The sequence below is a fragment of the Ischnura elegans genome, chromosome 12, assembly GCF_921293095.1.
Source record: "Ischnura elegans chromosome 12, ioIscEleg1.1, whole genome shotgun sequence".
NCBI classification, from domain to species: Eukaryota; Metazoa; Arthropoda; class Insecta; order Odonata; family Coenagrionidae; genus Ischnura; species Ischnura elegans.
This window is the reverse complement of record NC_060257.1, coordinates 19,379,066-19,397,837: the sequence shown is the minus strand read 5'-3', so window position 1 is coordinate 19,397,837 and position 18,772 is coordinate 19,379,066. Positions and strand designations below refer to the sequence as shown.

At 36.6% G+C, this 18,772-nt stretch overlaps 3 protein-coding genes across 7 annotated transcripts in view; 2 read left to right on the top strand and 1 right to left on the bottom strand.

Annotated features, from left to right (window-relative positions):
* The window catches only part of LOC124169193, a 69,545-nt gene extending 66,357 nt beyond the window's left edge, over nt 1-3,188 (top strand). Inside the window, exons 26-28 of the mRNA XM_046547708.1 lie at nt 639-784; nt 2,656-2,875; nt 3,002-3,188. Coding sequence (XP_046403664.1) covers nt 639-784; nt 2,656-2,860 — 351 coding nt within the window. The 3' untranslated portion in view covers nt 2,861-2,875; nt 3,002-3,188. The remainder of the gene's footprint in view (nt 1-638; nt 785-2,655; nt 2,876-3,001) is intronic.
* Nucleotides 3,189-6,403: 3,215 nt separating this feature from the next.
* Nucleotides 6,404-13,473, bottom strand: LOC124169774 (dehydrodolichyl diphosphate synthase complex subunit DHDDS). 2 transcript variants are annotated; one of them, XM_046548507.1, is made up of 6 exons: nt 13,368-13,473; nt 12,239-12,400; nt 12,009-12,157; nt 11,753-11,937; nt 11,563-11,670; nt 6,404-6,525 (listed from the first exon to the last, which is right to left on the bottom strand). In XM_046548507.1, the coding sequence occupies exons 2-6, from the start codon at nt 12,280-12,282 to the stop codon at nt 6,409-6,411; spliced, it is 603 nt and encodes a 200-aa protein (XP_046404463.1). In that variant the 5' UTR covers nt 12,283-12,400; nt 13,368-13,473; the 3' UTR covers nt 6,404-6,408. The 2 variants fall into 2 exon arrangements, with proteins under 2 accessions (XP_046404463.1, XP_046404462.1); XM_046548506.1 differs by lacking the exon at nt 13,368-13,473 and adding an exon at nt 12,473-12,633.
* LOC124169772 (bromodomain and WD repeat-containing protein 3-like) overlaps nt 13,264-18,772 on the top strand; it is a 56,510-nt gene continuing 51,001 nt past the window's right edge. For all 4 annotated transcript variants that reach the window (XM_046548503.1, XM_046548505.1, XM_046548504.1 and 1 more), the window contains exons 1-4: nt 13,264-13,372; nt 13,464-13,522; nt 13,598-13,627; nt 13,797-13,856. In XM_046548503.1, the coding sequence (XP_046404459.1) occupies nt 13,330-13,372; nt 13,464-13,522; nt 13,598-13,627; nt 13,797-13,856 (192 nt within the window). In that variant the 5' untranslated portion in view covers nt 13,264-13,329. The remainder of the gene's footprint in view (nt 13,373-13,463; nt 13,523-13,597; nt 13,628-13,796; nt 13,857-18,772) is intronic.

Genomic DNA, 18,772 nt, shown 5'->3' with positions numbered 1-18,772 from the left:
CTTATTATCTCGGCTTTTAATGATACATTAGATAAGGTAATCATTTTTGTTTGATAAGTGAAATTCGAAAGTATATCAGGCAATTGCGTATATCGCGAGGAGTCAAAATGACTCCATCGGTAGTTCTAGTGTGAAAGCTCTAAAAGCTTCCCTTTAGAAATAGTATTGTAAGAGTCCATTTTTTATAGATGGCTCAATTTTTGTCCGTCACTGGTGAGGAAGTGCGTTATTTATTAGTATTATGTAGTCGAATGTATTTTAATGGTCCTGCAGTTCATTGGTATCACGTGATGGTCAATTAATTTAACCTGCAGGTAACTCTCTTAATAATATAAATAAATAAGGTAAATAATTTTTTCTTAAAAACTGATACTGTTCTCTATTTAACCAGTTTTAAAAAATTTCAGACATTTTCAGTTTGTGCCAATAAAGAGAGATAAGTCATTTTAACTGTTTTTAGATGGCATGAACATTGTATGGTAATGGCTTACAAGTACAAATATGATGAGAAAAATCACTCAAAATATTTGCTCCACTTCTTTAGGCATTTTTGGAGTGAATGTGGAGCAGAGAAATAAATTCGGTTATTTATTTGAGAGTACATATGTTTATTGTACAATACCAAATTGTTTTTTCAGGCTCTGAAGTTTTATAACCTTGGCCATTATGTTGAACTCGTACCACACATGAACAATTCGGTGGAAGTTTTGCTTAACGGAGAAAATATCAACTTCAAAAAGGAGGATGGTTTCAAGTTTGAAGATGGAGGCAACAAAATATTCCGGTAAGCTTAAGACCTAAAAAATTTTTTTTCTGAAAGTGATTCACGAGATAGGTATATTTCTATTTACATTATATGCACAGGAATCTCAGTTTTGTCTCACTCAAATTTTGCCTTGATGAGTGGTAGGTAGGGTATCTTTCTACTTATTAATCACTCAATGTACATTTATAAGCACTAAACTACCAATGCGATTGTAATATAATTTTTTCCCCTTTTAGATTTAGATGAAATCTTGTAATTGAACAATTTATTCTATACAGAAAAACCGTGTACATACATTGCAATAATGCAAAGAATTTTGTTTCAAACATTACTTCTACCTACCAGTCATTAAAATTTATACCCCTGTGGTTCTATGAATTACCTTTCATTGCAACTTTTGTACTATTTTATTGCTGAATTTCCAAATTTTCCTATATTATGAAGAGATGTGATAGTTTCATGACTAGCCTGTGACTAGTGCTTAATAATAGGTTATGGCTCACTAATTTTTTATTTGCAACATATTAGTTAGTATCTATGAAACCATGTTAGTAACTTTATCGAATTAGAAGATGTGATTAATTGGTACGTAAATTAACTAGTTGTGTTAAATCTAATTTTTGAAGGGGAAAAAATGAGGAATGAAGAAAAATAAGTCAAGGGTTACAAAACATTTCAATCTGAAAGTATGGAAATAGAAGAAAATAACAATGGTAAAATATTTCTTAGACAATAGCGTTAGTTCCGTGAAGATGAGAGAATATTCAAAATTTCATCATTGTGCAATATGTGTTTTGTCCAAAACTTGAAATCCTAAAACATTGGTCGACTAAAATTTTGTTCACTTGGTCATTTGATCAATAATTTACTGAAATACATACACAGGCACCCAAAATTTCAAGGTTGAAAGCTCAGAGTTTAGTTGGCCTTATAATCTGTTCTCACACGGATCAGCCAAACTTAAGAGGATTATGCCCTTGAAATGGGGGAGGAAGCATAGGTCTGGATTAGTGTTGGGTCAATTCCAAAATTTTAACGATTCAGATTCTACCGATACCAATTCTGATGCCATAGGCTCCAAGAATAATATATCACTTAATTCCAGGCAACAAGACACCCACTGAAAAAATTATGAATCAGTGAAAGAATCAGTTGACAAAAGCATCTTTCATATCATCACTATGTAATTAAAATATAATCGCTAAATTTCAAAACAGAACATACCTGAAAAGTGGTGTTACCTCATATGTATTACTTTAGAATATTAGCACTCATGTTTAAATTTAAAATAAAAGTATCTCCTTGATCTCTTTTTCTATCTTTTATTGAAAATATCTCATCATTATCAATAATGTCTCACAAATGTAGTCTCCTTTTACAAATTTTAAATTTTTGTTCAGAAAGCAAAGCATCTTCAATCTGTCAGGATCAAGCCTGTTGCGTTTACATCACATATTTTTCCTGCCGAATTAAAAAGTCTTTCACTGATCACAGTGGATGGCGGTATGGCAAGAAACTTTTTCGCTACTACTTTACCACGGAAGATTAAATTTTTTTTATTGTATGTTGATCTGAGTGGATGCAATTTGATGATAGCAGGTTTTGGGTTTTCTGTGCTCTTAATTAAGTTTTGAGATAAAAATAAGCTTTGAGCTATGCTAAGCATATTTTCTCCTTTAAGAGCCACCAATTTTTGAATAAATATTCTCTAACGTACTTTGTATAAAAAGATCAAAAATTTAGCCAGTTGAAAAAATAGGCTGATGGTTAGGGTGATTGAATAAATTCAGTTGTGCACACTTGTTTGGGAATAAATCTTCTATTATTCCTTTTTGGAAATAGATGATCATACATTCTCATTATAATTTAAAATATTTCATTACTTTCAGTATTTGGCAAAGAGCATCCAAGAAAGAAAGAGATGGCCCACTCTATTTAAATATACTTGGAGAGACTACTAATGTGATGGTGGAATATACTGGAGGTCGGATGATAGCCAAGTTCACACATTCGTTCATTGGTAAAATTTGTGGTGTGTGCAATACTGCAGATGAATCAGAAACATCTAGGTGGGAAACTTGTGAACACCAGTAGGAAATTCTATTCTAGGTGAGTTACTCCTCTTATTAATATAGGAAATGAGGCACATTGGAAATACACTTCCATGTTGTTTTGAATTTCTTTTGACCATTATGTCATCTAGATTGGGTGGTTAAAATTATTTATTCTCAACAGATTGTCCATAGAAAGTCTTATACCTTCAGGAATCTTTCATCATGGTGTGTTGGTATTATCAAGAGATGCCAAAGTCCATCTTGCTGTACATGCCATTGCGGCATACAATTTTTTGTCATGTGATCATCATTGTATAGGTACTCCATGTAAATAACTTTATTTGAAATAAATGAAAACAGCTGTTAAATCTTCTTCTTTTCATTCCAACCATCTAACCATAATCAATGCAAACTATTTACCAAGGTAATCAAGTAGTTAGATTATGTCAAATCTACAGCAAGATTTCTATCATCCAACATATTGATGGCTAAGTTCTAACAACACGTATCTTAAATTCGGCCGGTTTGAGACAGGTATCTTTAACAAAGTTAAAAAATAAAATAACAGCAAAAAATAACTGTTTACAAATGAGTCCCTCTTTTTTAGTATTATGTACTTTTGGTTTTTAATTTCAGGCGACAAGTAAAGAAAATTAAACGGTTTTTTTGCTCACCTGAAAAGCTACTATTTTTTAGATACATACATGTGATTAGAACTTAGCCATCGATATATAGAACCGTGACATGGCTGTATAATTGAAAACTCATTAACTAGTAATGTATTGGAAACAAATAAAATCCACCAAAACACTTTTTTCACGTATGAATTTGGGAATTAAATGTTGTTGAGCCTACTCTTTCCTCATAACTGCCTGGGGCATGAATCATAGCTGATCTTACTTCCTTAGACAATGTCGTTTTCTTATCCCAATTTAGTGGGTCACGTAACCAGAAATTCATCCTTATTGTATAGATAAGAATGGGACAAAGAAATATCTACATTCAAAATATTGAAAATATCCGTACTATGCACTGCAAAATCTTTCATATAAAACTGATGAAATTATATTAACCGATGGGAGGCAACCATGGGATGCCAGATTACTGGAAGTTTCGAATTACCTCAAGGCTAAACTATAAAGACTGTAATACATTTTATATATTTCTTAATCTGACCAACTGGTGCAACTTTATCATCATGGTGCATATTCGACACTGGTCAAACAATGGAAAGCAATACAATCTCCATCCCAGTCTTTCACTTATGTTTTCATTGCCAATTCCTCTATAGGAAGGCAGTTTCCAGATAGGGCAGTTAACTTTGTCACTTCGTTCCTAGCAATGGGGAGGGTTTTTCCAGGTTAGAAACCTCCCCTTGAGCCTTCACAAGAGGACCCCCGGATGCCCCTTTGCCCTGGGGTGTTCTCCATACACCCTGGAAGGTCCCCGAAAAAGGGTCTGGCAAAACCCCCCCATTTCAAAATCCTGGCTATGCTACTGATTCCTAGCACAAATCATAGGACCTGTCATATGTTGCCAAATCCCAGAAATTTTAAGACTGTGACTAAGGCTAGTAATCACACAGTAATTGTAGGGAGACAGGATCCTGAAAACCAAAAATTGGGGAGGTGAGGTAGAGGGAGGAATGGAACAGGGTTCATGGATTACAAGGCACAGTAATTTCCAAGGTAATTACAGAAATACTCCATACAGAACTTACCTAACCAGTACATATTGTTCAGTGACACTCCCATGGGGCATCCATGAATTTTTTGAGATGATTTATGCGAGTTTATTTACTCCTCCCATCCCATGGTGAAATTTGGCGAGACCCCACTCCTAATCTCCCGAGAGATATTTCAAAATTCAGATTTTTCGTGCAGATGCATTTTATAAATTTGTGCCTTGCATTTATAAAAAAATAATTATTATTTTAAGCTACTCAGAATTTATTCAATGTACTGCTGAACGTGTGGCACCAAGTTTCTCTTACCTAGGAATGCCCAAAACCTCTGCTTCCCTGCATTTCATAACTTTGTCATTTCTCCATCATGTAGAAGAATCTTTTCAAGTATCCATAATAATGATTGTGATAACTCATTTTATATGATTGACAGTATTGAATAAGCTGTCAAATCACAGAACAGTTACAAGTACACACAGCAGGTTGAGGTCTGTAAATAGGGTGGTTTCCTATTATTTTTTATTGTCTAAATCTATAGATTATTACTCCTGGAGTATGTATTTCACGCTTTTAGATTTTTAAATGACGATATTTATTTTTCGCGATTAAATGAAAAGTGAAAATTTTCAAGCGCACGAAAACGCGACAGGTAAGTATGGATGCCGGGGAAACTCCCGTATGATGTCGTTCTGGTTCCCACTGCCGCAAGTGAGGTGGCCTTAGGGCGAGGCTCAGAGCGCTGATACGACACAGGATGCTAGCAGGTAGCAGAGTACCATGCTAGCTGGTAGCGCTTGGCTTAAATAAGGATTATTAATACCTTATCAAACGAATAAAACTTTCCGACCTTAGTCAGTTTTAATAGGTGATTATTAAGACATGTTTCCCTGAGCTCTGTGGCTCATGCATGCATTGGTAGACTCAGACGATGTAAAACTCCTATCTACTCGTATAGAAACTAGGTCCAAACTACGGGAAAACTAGGGAAACTACGTCACGTGGAGTGGAATCACATGGGTGCCAATCTGGCCTTTTTCAACTGAGGTTGAAATTGACCATTAATATTCGTCTAAACAGGTATTTCTAAAACCAAATAATTTGTATATTATGAATACACTAATGGTGGGTGACGAATCGCAATCAATGCCTTTCGTTTTCTTTGATGAAGGAAACTACCCTTTTGCTTTCACCCTCAGCTCATATAATGCAACATTTGTCCAGCAGCCCATTTGGTGGTCTAAGGTGGTTAAAAAATTGAAGGGCTACTGTACTCCTTATGGCATTTGTATAAAACCTGATAAATATTTTTTAGTTAGATTTTGCCATATTATGGTATACAGACATGCTTTTACTCAATTTAACCATTCTTACAATTTTAATATTGTAGAAAAGAATTATGCTATACATCCTGACCCCCTCCACTCAAGTGACATTGGACACCCCATATGAATCGGAGACTTTTAGGTACAGCTGAGTATAACGCCTTGATAAGAGTAATATTTCATTATTTTACTTGACAATGCTTAATATGCAGCTGGTCCCGAAATCCTCCAATACACTCGAATCTTACTGCCAAATCCTACATGGACATCTCTAATTCCTTACTCTTCTAATATTTGGGAATAAAATCAAGCAAATACTTCAATCATCAATAAAATATGTATTTTTCTTATATGAGCTAAAATTTTGGATTTTCAAATATCTCCAAATGTATTTACATATATACAGAATATAAAAATTAGTATTACTACCCAAACAAACATGAACACCTAACAATAACAAAATATTTACTCAAAAAGCTTTAACACACCACACACTTCTTTCTTTCCACAAATATGGTCCCAAGGTAGTACGACAGCTGATCACACCAATTTTAATTCCAACTAATTTTTTGCCCCAAACAATCAACTTCCTCCGCCAAGAGCTATTATCTGCTCCTTACGGGATTGATTCAGCCAGGCAATAAAAGAAGATGCACTATCACTGACATCACTCTCACAGGTATGAAGGTTTTTGATATCCTAAAAAAAAAAACAACATTGGTATATTATTAGACTGCTTTTTAGGTTTTATTCACCAATCCTATAGCAAAGCCTTCCAGATACAAGGATGCTCTCTCATGATAATAAATAATCATAGGTTTTAACTCACAAGGATATTCATGAACTTAATAGTTACCTTCAGATGAACTGACTCCCAGGGGCTTTAGTAATGTACTTTTATGTCCTCAGACACCATTAAATTACAACAAACTACCATTAAATTACAACAAACCTTTTTCCTCCTTGATTGGCAATATGACCTGATACAATTTATCGACTATGTCACAATAATTTAGATTAATGGGGAAAAAAAATTGAAGCATAGAAAAGGCAATTCTGTCTGCATTTTAATACAAAGGATGTAAGCTAAGTATAAGTATGCTAAATCAGCCCCCAAGAGGTATTTCAAACATTTATGGTCCAAAAGTAGGTCTTGGTAAGCTAATGAGCCATGCTAAATATTTTGCCCTTATTCATGATAATTTTGTAGTTACGAGATATTCGAACTTCTTCAAATGCCCTTCATTTGTGAAAAAAACGAAAATTTTCTCAATATTTTGTGTAAATGTAATGGAGTTTCATTGCTCATCTAACTTTATAAAACTATGTTTTACTGCTGTAAATTAGCTGAATTTCTTCTCCACTAAGTATTTCTTTTAAGTACATAAACTTAACATACATATTTAGGTGTTGACCAAACATTATTCTTAGGGGAATATTTTTTTGAAACTTTCAAAGTATTCTTAAATGATAGACACCCTTTACAGACTTAACTATCAACTGAACAAGAAACTGTTTACGTCAACAGCTAAAAGAAAAACAAGTGAGAAAATTGTGGCATAACCCTAAAAAAATTACAACCACATTTTAAAATTCCAACAGTGGCACTACAATATCTGCATTTAAGTAAATGTTGGCACCACATTTTTCTGTTACTCAACCTAGGGCGGGTCACTATTTTGGACCGAATAATGTATAAATTTTGTATAAGAAAGAGCAATATTTATTTCCTTAAATTGCATGAAATATGTACTTGGGATTCACTTAAAAATAAAATTTAACAATATTGAAACATCAAAAACCTCAGCCGTACAAAAATTTTGAAGATCTTTCACGACATGAAACATGTAACGAAACTGAAAACTAAAGAATCTAATTTCCGTGGTAACTAATACAAATATTCACAGAGATATGTACCAGGAAAAACTGACAACTATCTCAGGCTGTGGTTACAAGTAAATACACATTCATAGTGTCAAATTGATACTAACTCTGGGCAAAAACATCATTGGATATCTTATAAATAAAATAAAGTCGAAAATTGTGTTAGTCACACCATTTGTAACTCGAGAATGGCTGTATTGATTTTAATATTTGTTTTCTTGGGTTTGTCTCACTCCCAGACAACAAAATAAACATTAAAAATTAGTAAAAGTTCACAAAAAAATTTAGGGCCATATTCTTAGTCGACCCTAAATATCCGTTCCTACATAACAAGAGCGCCTACATGCATTTCTCAGGTGATCCTACATAAGTGGGGGGGGGGGGGGTGATTCCGTCATCAAGTTCTCTGAGATGACGTAGATGATGGTGCAGCGCCACAGTTAATAAACAATCGATGTCGTTCGCCAGGTCGTATCAGCTATATTAATAATCACTACAAATACTCTCATACCGAGCCAAAAGTAGAACTATATTGTACTTAAATTTCTTCAAAAGTGGTCTGTACAAGATAGTGATAAGTACAGGGCAAATATGATCATTGACGTGCAAACTTAAGTTGCATCATCAAGGTTCGTAATTTGCTTTTACCTTCCGTAGTTAGGTTTATTATGTGGCAAATAGTGGCATGAAAATATGTTTTCTATGGCCATAAGTAAATGAGGTATTGGTTTCTCAAAACATTACCAAGAGCCAAATGTGAAAATATTACTATGCAGGGTGTTTATATGTAAATGAATATCGGGGTTTTAAAGCTTAATAATATTTATTACATTACACTTACAGTTATAAATTATATGTCAAATTAAAGAACAACTCAAACAGTTTTTTTTTTTAGCAACAATGCACATGTGCGTGAAATGTTTCCGCCGCGATCTGCTAGATAGCGGTAGTAGCAAAGATGGCGACTAGTGAACAGAAAGTGTTTTGTGTTTTACAGTTTTCAAAGACTGAATCTGTAGTTACTGTGCAACGTGTGTTGCACAGTAACCCCAGATCTGCATATTATGAGTGTATACATGTCTACTGGGGTGAAAAGTTGTTTCATCACTGAAGACAACATGATCAAGAAAATCATCATCGTAATGAAACAACATTTCCATTGTGAAGTTGGCAGGTAATCCGTGGTTTGTAGGCTTTAGTAAATAATAAAGGAATAACTGTAAACGGTAAGGACGTAGTTGCAAGGATTTCCTTAAAACTTTCCAAGCAGTCGACACAGGAATTTCTAATTCACAACTAGCCTTCCGGACTGATTTCTTTGGGCTACGAGTGAACGACTCTCTCACTCGCTCAACAGTCTCTTCGCTAACTCTCGGTCGTCCCGTGCTCTTCCCTTTACAAAGGCAGCCTGCATCTTCAAACTGATGATACCATCTACGGATGTATTTGAGGATAACAACCGAATTTAATGTGGAACGCACGTTGCACAGATTCAGTCTTTGCAAACTGTAAAACACAAAACGCTTTCTGTTCCCTAGTCGCCGTCTCTGCTACTACCACTATCTAGCAGATCGCGGCAGAAACATTTCACACACATGGGCATTGTTGCTAAAAAATAAAACTGTTCGAGTTGCTCTTTAATTTAACGTATAATTTATAACTGTAAGAGTAATGTAATAAATATTATAAAGCTTTAAAACCCCGATATTCATTTATAAATACCCTGTATATTCACAGAAACAGGGTGCATGTACCGCAATGTTGACATCAGTCATTTGAATTATTTATTTAACTTAATGGGTATAATGTGGTAGTATTATTACCTTTCTGCTGTGTTTCTGTGCATTTTAAAATGGTTCAGTTGAGCTTGTCTCCCTTAATACTTATTCACTGAAAAATCACTGTAACATTTTTAGAAATTACTAACTTTCTATTTGTTTACATGAATGTAGGCAAAAAATATACCAATACATAAATATTAATTGATGTAAACGTAAAAAGACAACTTTCGTGGTCAATTTCAGAAAGAGTAGCTATCAAATCTGATGAAAATGGATGAAAAACATTCAAGGCGACAATAAAAACTAGGTGGCAAACCGTAACGAGAACGGTCGCGTGGGGTGTTTGGCACACCCCACTCTACAGAGCTTTGACAAAAGTAATTTTTCTTAAAAACTTGCATTGATTTTATAATAATGTTTTACCTGTATCCTCAGAAAGCTTAAAAAATCAGCTATAGGAGGTTACAGATCATTGCAGTCACAAATGCAAGAAAAAATAGTGCTTATATATGGCTGGGGTGTCTGGGACACCCCACGCGACCACTGCTGGGTTAATATGCATTACAATGAGGATTCTTTTATCGAAGTGATCAGCAGACGAAGTTTGGTTGCCATGTTTTTGTAGGGTGTAGGGCTGGTTCAGGTACCCTATATCAAGTAGGGCCATTTAGTTCCAAAAACGGCCCTATGTAGGTCATGATGTGGCTTATGTAGGACGAGATCGGTTTATGTGGGGGCTGATGACGTATCCAGGGTGGGTTGGCCCTACAGGATTGACTGAGAATACAGCCCTTATCCTTTTCATAGGGGTATTTTTTAAGGACTTGGTAACACTGAAAAAGCTGTGAAGTCAGTCAAAACTAGACAACTTGTTTGGTTTCTACCACTTATTTGAGTGAGCTTATTATCAATATTAAATAATTTTAATTGTTAAAATGTATTAAAAATATTAAAATTGTATTGAAAACATTTAATTCCAGCTAAGCCCAGCCCCAGTTGATACGTTACTACAGTGTTTGTAAACAAATCTCAAAGTAATTGTTGACTATCGGTAATGGCTGTGTTCCTGTCGACAAATAGAGCGGATTGATTTCATTCCCTGGGAATTTTGGCAATTTCGTTTCATCAAAAGAAAAGCTCATCAACAAAGTGTGCCAACTATCCATCTGAATTTTTAAACTTATTGGTAGCGCCTGGCTTACCACGGCACAATTTTCAGTTGAAGGTTGGTTAGGTGGTCATGATGATTCAAAATCTAAACCAACCAAAACTATGCTGTGGAATGCATTTGGTGATTAAAACAACTTTTAATCAATGTGATTCATGTGACAATACTTAGAGGAAAATTCAAAGAAGTTCCCATTCTCAGGATTCCCATGATCCTGACCCATTTGACCATTGAGTTTTAGTGAATTTAATTTTCAGTGCATGTTTGTTGCATTTGTGATGATCATTAACAAATAACAAGGTGAGTGTTTGTGGTCTAAACCTAGAAAACTCATGTTTTCCTCGTGGTCAAATATGTGCGGGATGTTCACAAGTTGGTAAACCATCTGTTTTATTTATTCATGCACCTGATAACAAAACAAAAGCTGTAGTATATCAGAACGTACTATACTCAAGAGAATAAAACCGAATGTGAAGGGTAGACTGGGGTATTTTTTCGCAGTGCACTTTTCCGAACAGAGTTATAACTAGCATTCCACAGGTTATGACATATTAAGACTGCTCCCTATGGCCTTTTCTCACAAGATTTTAAGCATCAGTCAAGAATCGGTCTACCATTGTGTAAACTTTCCCCAAGAACGGGCTTGACTTTATTAACTACTTTATAAGACCACAACGTCTTCAATTTCCTAAGTTAAAACATAAAAATTAGAGAATTCATTGAAAAAATCCACATATACATGCCTAGGTCTACTTACCTGGTGTAGTTTGAACAAATAAAATATCTTACTAACAAGCCAAACATAAGCATAAAGAGCTGGAAAACAATCCCTCTGATTACAAAAACACTAAAAATATGCATATGGATGAAATTAAAAGTCGATCAGGAAGGGAAAATACTAACCTGAATACCGGTATAACTTCTCTGATAGTGAAATATTGCAGCCAACAAGTGCCATATGGAAAATTCTGGCCATAGCACATCAGTAAAGTAAACGCAGCTGTAGGACAACTGTAAATGATAAAGAATTCATCACATAGTGATGGTTCAACATGGAGAAGATAGTAGACAAAACTTTGTGTCGAAAACATACCTGCCAAAGCAGAAAGTCACTAAAACGAGTTTCTCCAGACGTCCTTATTACGAGATCAGGATCCGGTGATTCACTTGTGTATAAACTACTATTTATTAGTCCTTCAGACACATCAGATGATGCTAAACGTCCATCACGTACTCCAGCAGAAATAGAGCGAACAGCGTTTACCATTTCCTCACGAGCTGAAGAGAAAGGAGGATAATGAGGCAATGTAACGACCACATCAAGGATTAATCATTAAAATAATACCAACCTGTATACGCAAAAGCAACATTCAAAAATGTTTTACTGTTATCCTTCGTTATAAGCATCGCTTTAGCAATTAGTTCTTGCACATCTCTTGGAAGCAAGGTTATATTGCCAATGACTCTCAATCTCACACCGTGTTGCATCAATTTCTCTCTGCCAGAAAGGGAAGCATTTTAAAAGCAATTTGTGGGTGAAAAACTGTTAATTGAACCAAAAACTCAACTGTGTACTTACTTCTCATCTAAAATTCTCTGGAATTTTTCCCTTGCCAACTCCATCAACGCATCAACTTCATCCTTCGACCGTTTGAAGTTTTCTATACTAAAGGCATACACAGTTACTTCAGGTATTCCAAGATCCAAGCACCATTGGAGGGTCTCTGCTAGCTTATCAAACCTGGAAAATGATTATTTCACTGAAGAATATTCACCAAATTATAAACATCCTCTTACGGAGCACTAAACTAACCCTTTGGAGTGTCCTTCTTCTTTTTGCACTTTGTTCTTTCTGGCATATCGCCTATTACCGTCCATAATAAATGCAATATGACGAGGAACCTGCCCCGTTTTAATAACCCTAACGCACATGAGCTGGAACCAGTTTAAGCCGCTTTCCCGTATCCAAGACATACTTCATAGAATCACAGCACAAACACAATCGGCAAATAAGTCGAGAACACACTTAAGCACTCGAAAAACTTCACAATCTGTATCTTATGCTGATGTAACCACCCAAAATGTGACTATAACTCCGTAAGCCTTGAATATTTCCAGTAAAAATGTTTTAGCCTCAGTGTTCTGACCTAGGCAACCTCCGTATCAACCGCACGTGCAAAATTCAATATAAAGGATGCATAACACTCTCTCGCCACATAAGCAGACAACCTTGCTGCGCCTGCGAACTTTGCTTTCCCTCCAACCTCCTTGACTACCAACGCCCCAAGCGGCGGCCAACCGCCCCTGCTCGAAACCTCGGCAACGCCATCTCGTGCGGGTTGCCTAGCATTCACTCGCGTAGTAATGCGGCTGCGAGCATTTTGTGTCGCTATCGTTTTCGTAAAACTTAGTTCCAGGACCCCCAATGGTCAAATATTATACCATCCGTTGGAGTAGTGCTGAGGCATAATGTTTGCAAATAATTATTGCAAATCCGATACATCGAAAAGTCACGTTCAAACATGAATAAGGCGCAAGACGCTTGGAACACGTATGTAGTGTGACACCTACCGGACTCGAACGTTAAAGAGAGTCTCAGAAAATGTACCTGTCGAAAAGTATTTACATTAAGGTGTTACGAATGTGAAATTGACTTGGATTAATTCAATTATGGATTCTATATTTTGTCAACAACCCCCTGCACTCACCTCAGGTATGGCAGTAGGGTACAATCCTCATATCATGACTGGCTAAACTTCGTTGTGATCGTTCGTTAGCTTACTACTGATTCGTTTTCATTTCAGAATTGCTCCTCTTGATTGCTAAGTTTTTGGCTGCTAGTCCATGTCAACAGGCCTCGGAGGTAAGGGAATTGTTTACATGATCACTACAGCTGCCAACATGGTATAGATCTAACCTATTGTGTACCCTTTTTCAGGTTTTGAGGCAAGAGCTAGAGAGATTACAGGTGAGGATACCCGATGTTCACCGTACAGTAGTGAATCTTGAAAGAAGAGCTGCGTGCGGTGCACGTGGGTCTTAGCCGTCAAAACAACGTAGACTGATAGTGTATTCGGATTCATTTCCGAATGGGGAAAATTCACATGATGTGACCGAGATTATTTTTTAATTTGCAGATTTTGCCGAAACGACTGGATTGGCTTGGAAATAAGCATGATCAGTCTTTGGATGAATTGGTGAGAATAAATATTTATTTAAAATTTTTAATTTTTCATTTTTTAAAAGTCGTGTGTTTCACTCGTTGCTATGCAGCGCATATCAACAGTTTGTACTTTAGTGTTCGTAATTGTCACAATAACAACATATTAGAAAAAATATTTGGCAAATATTACGTCACCATGTTATCTTTTTTGTCTGTACATCAGCTGGTGTGTGCCGCGATCGGGCCAATCATGGGACTTCTCCGATGTTATGGCGAACAGAGTATTTCAAGTTATTGTTAGGATTGCCCTCATTCGTTAATCGCAATCCAGTCGAGTTCTCTGTATTGAGCGTTATTTGCGGACTCCACTACAGAACTAGTGAATGCCCCTGTTAATTGATTGCTTCCAGTCAATTGTTTATGTTTTACGTGTAGTGCAGTATGGCGAGTGCGCATGTCATTGGGGCGTATATTGACCTGAAGCATTAATTGAACCAATATTACTTAAATTTGCCGCAAGAGCTAATAATTTCGCCCGAAGTACTGTTGGGAAAATTTTTTCTTGTAGTTGATATTACAATAGTTCTTCGTTGGCCTCAGTGTTATTTTGCGAAACGCTATTCCGAGCACCTTTCGGAACTCTCATTGTCAGTAGTGCGGTTGCCATGATCAATTGAATTTTTTATCTTACGTTATGAGAGTTCGAAATTATTTTACCTATTTGATAATTACATATTTCTATTAGTGATTGTTGTTAGGTACCCGGATGCTGTCTTGGTAGCAGTTCCTAACCAATGGGGACGGAGATACTGAAGTTGCCTATTTAGCAGATGTCGACTCGGTGTCGTATCGAATTTTGATGTTGCCATATCAACGTGACAAAATCATTGGGACAAAGCAATATGGCACTTATAAAGGGTCGACCTTTTCTGTCGTAAATTTGAGGGGTAACCAAGTTCCAAAGAACGACAAGTCGATGAATTCTGAAAAATGAATAAAGCTCTGGAGGAAAATGCTTGGCTACCTGACAACATGAACTAGTGGTAGGATAAGTGGAACTTAGTAAAGGGATAAAGCGAGTGCCGAACGGGAAGAGATAGCTAAATATCGTATTAACTGGGACAGGTGTTTGGCAAGATGGAAAAGTGAGAAAGAGAATAGGGTATAGGGATGGAATGAAAGGGGATAGGCTTTAATGTGAACTAATGAAAGAAGTTCGCTTATTTTATAAACCAGCGAACTTATATAAATAGAAGAGGGTAATAAAATATACGAATAGAAACAATAACATTCGCTTAAAATATTTTATAAATTTCAATAAGACGTTATCTTATTAATTTCTGAATGGTCCGCATTCATGTAGATGAGTAATCCAACAGTTTCTGGAGCCTACAGTTAATATCTGAAATTAATTAACATTCTCTAATGCCTAATAACTCATTTGTAAGGATTGCCAAGACCTCTATCTTCTGTCCCTCGATCCTTCCCTCAGATCCTTTCCCCCCATAAATTGGTGGAAACGACCTACATACTTAAGAATAAACTCTGACAAAATAAGTGCATTACAGGATGTTGTAAAATGCAACTTTGCCTTCACTACCTGGGCTTCGACACACAAGCATTGCCATCTGCAAAGAAAAACAAGCAAAGCTACTCCTTATATACAATAGGGTAGTTTCCTTCATCAAAGAAAACGAAAGGCATTGATTGCGATTCGTTACCCGCCATTACTGTATTCATAATATACAAATTATTTCATTTTAGAAATACCGGTTTAGACGAATGGCAATGGTCCATTTTTATCCTCATTTGAAAATGGCCAGATTGGCACCCACGCGATGCCACTCCACGTGATGTCACAGGGACCTAGTTTCTATACGAGTAGATAGGAGTTATACATCGTCTGAGATTACCAATGCATGCATGAGGTGCAGAGCTCAGGGAAACATGTCTTATTAATCGCTCATTAAAACTGGCTAAGGTCGGAAAGTTTTCTTCGTTTGATAAGGCATTAATAATCCTTATTTAAGCCAAGCACTACCAGCTAGCAGGGTACTCAGCTACCCGCTAGCAGCCTGCGTCGTATCAGCCCTCAATGTCACCTCACAGGGAGGCAGCGGGAACGAGAAATACGTCACACGGAGAGATTTCCCGGCATTCATACTTACCCGTCGCGTTTTCGCGCGCTTGAAAATTTTCACATTTCATTTAATCGCGAAAAATAGATATCGTCATTTGAAAATCTAAATGCGTACTCCAGGAGTAATAATCTTTCGATTTAGGCAATAAAAAAATAATAGGAAACCACCCTATTCAACAGTCGCTGGAGGGGAAGGAAGTGATTTTTAAGATAGTGACATTTTAAGGAACAACAGTGAATAAGAGGGGGGAATTATAGGGAAACCGAGGTTTCATTATCCTTAAAACCTCCCTTTCTTCCCCCACTATCAGTTGACCCCATTCAGCTGCTGTTGAGCTGATTTGTTGGTTTTAATCACCTCATGGTGGGTATGTGTTGAAGCCAAGATCATGACTGTTATTTTTTATCATTCACTTAGTGATTTAACCCGAAGGTTGGTTTTGATTGATGGGGTAAAGATCACCACAGGCATGTGAATATCAAACAGTCAGAGGAGGAGGGCCAGTTTCTTTCCCTGGGCCTCCTCGCAACTTGAGGATTTTACTATTTCGGCATGTCGGATGGCTTCACCTGCAGGGCTATTCTACTAAACAGGGCCATACGTATGGCCGGCCGTAAGTTTCTTATGGCCTGACCCGAGATTACGGCCCATACCGATTTGTACCGATTCCACTCTCGAGGAGCCATATCGTATGGCCCGGCCAAAAGTCTTATCGCCCTTTCTGCGGGCGAGTATGAGAATTATAATTGGTACTATAAGTTGGGTTCACTTTTTTTTAACACTAGTCATTTTTTGAGAAGGAAGTTTGTTCCAACGTGGATACAAAATTAATTCTATGTTCCTTAACTGAAATGGACTCTTATTAAAGGATAAATTTGGGTTTTCTTTAAACTCTGATCTGGCGGCAGACGCTGGAGATCTTAAAAAAGTGAAGAACGCAAATCACGGACGAGAAGAAGCAGAAGAAATTTGTATACGATTTGTACCCTACAGTATTATAATGATTATAATATTCGTGAATTGTACATGTAATGGATAGAGTTAGAACATGACATCCTTTTGTAGTTCTAACCCCCTTTCTCTCCTTCCAATGGTGTAACTATTGTCTCATGGCTGCAATAATTTGGCCTCAAAAGCCGTAGAAATCCAGCCAGTGCACGAAATCTAAAGATGAAATTGAAACTTTAAGTTTCATTGATTTTATTATCAGAGGCTTATGTTTAGGTAGCTGTATAAAATTGAAACATCAATATGAGACTATCATTCTTTCCTTGATTTATGGACGACATTTGTCCTTTACGCATCGATCTTACTGAAGATTGCCTTATACTGCCAAAAAAATGTGTTGCCCTATGTTTCTCCCTCATGAACTGTAATGCTACGAGAGTCTTAAAATATGTAACATTTAATAGCGGATATTTAAAGCTACCAACAGCTTTTCGAAACAAGTAAGAAATCTGCTAGCAAATGTAGCACAGAAAGCAAATAAAAGCCGTCTCCGTTCACTATAACAGAGCATCCATTGAAAAAGTATTTCTAACTTTTTAACTACAAGCAAACTTTTAGTTCATCCACTATATCTATTTACGAATTAAATAACAACTTCTTTTGACGCGCGGAAAGATTTGATGAAAATATCCATCATCGTATGCGAACGGATTACACGTATCCCGTATACTCCTTTCCAGATGAAATTGACGTCTTTATTTTATATATCTAGCCAATGCCCGTTGAATCCGTACATGTGCTCCCCCGCAATATTAATATATTTCTTGAAACAATCACTATATAATCGACGACACTCCGTAAATTTATTCTATAACTCCGTAGGCGAGCAATGTTATTCCGTATGGCCCGAGTACTCGAGAATTTTGTCCGTCGTCCAGTAGCGCCTCTTCATTGTCAGATAATGAGAATGACACCCTACTATCGGTTTTGCCATCAACTCAAAAGAAAGAGTACATCTCCGGTGCTGTGCGTTGCTTTGAAGGTAAATGAAGTAGTGATTTTGATTGAATTTCTACGCAATTAAATCCAACACCTCACTCTGGCGATACATCTTACCCACCAAAGACATAGCGCGGGTGGAAATGGAAACCATTTGGAATACTATTTAAATTCGTAAACTAATATAAAAATAAAATATAGCAAAGTAACTGACATAAACGAATAGGAATGAATTATAGCAGTGATTTTAAAACATAATAAGGAAGAAAAAAATTTGACCCCACTGGGACTCGAACCCCGAACGTATACATGGGAAGTCTCGTCCTCGTGCCTTAACCCACTAGACTACGCCGCTTGCTGTATGAGGGAGAGTAGTCGAAGGAAGTCATGGTGCACGGAATCTTTACATGCGAATATCTCTCGAACCCGGGCCTATGTGGAAGAAAGCCGTGACACTTTTTCTACCTTACCTATATTGTTTCAGGAAATAACATCGTCATTCAGATCCCGAGCATCACATTGGCGACCTCTCCTTGTCAGAGTAGAATCGCTCGAAGCCATACGTATGTCTCGAGGCTGTAGTTATGGTCGATTTCGACTTATGGCCCGGCCATACGATTAGTGGAATAACCCGGCTGGGATTTGCACCCAAGACCCTTCCATTAGTAGCCAAGCCCACTAAAAATTAGATTTCCACAAATCCTCAATACTTTATATGTAGTTTGAAGACATTTCTTTGATGAATAAAATGGAGATGGATGGCAAAAACATTATGCATAATAGAATATGTCTTATAACAACTTAACATTTAGATGTAAGATTAATATAATCCTTTAATTATTGTGACTATCACCACATAATT

Coding starts and splice junctions, on each gene's coding strand:
- LOC124169774 (XM_046548506.1), bottom strand. CDS start 12,633: ATGTCTTGGATACGGGAAAGCGGCTTAAACTGGTTCCAGCTCATGTGC. Junction 12,401..12,472: donor GAAGAAGGACACTCCAAAGG/GTTAGTTTAGTG, acceptor ATCATTTTCCAG/GTTTGATAAGCTAGCAGAGA. Junction 6,526..11,562: donor GAAGTTATACCGGTATTCAG/GTTAGTATTTTC, acceptor TTTTTTTTTTAG/GATATCAAAAACCTTCATAC.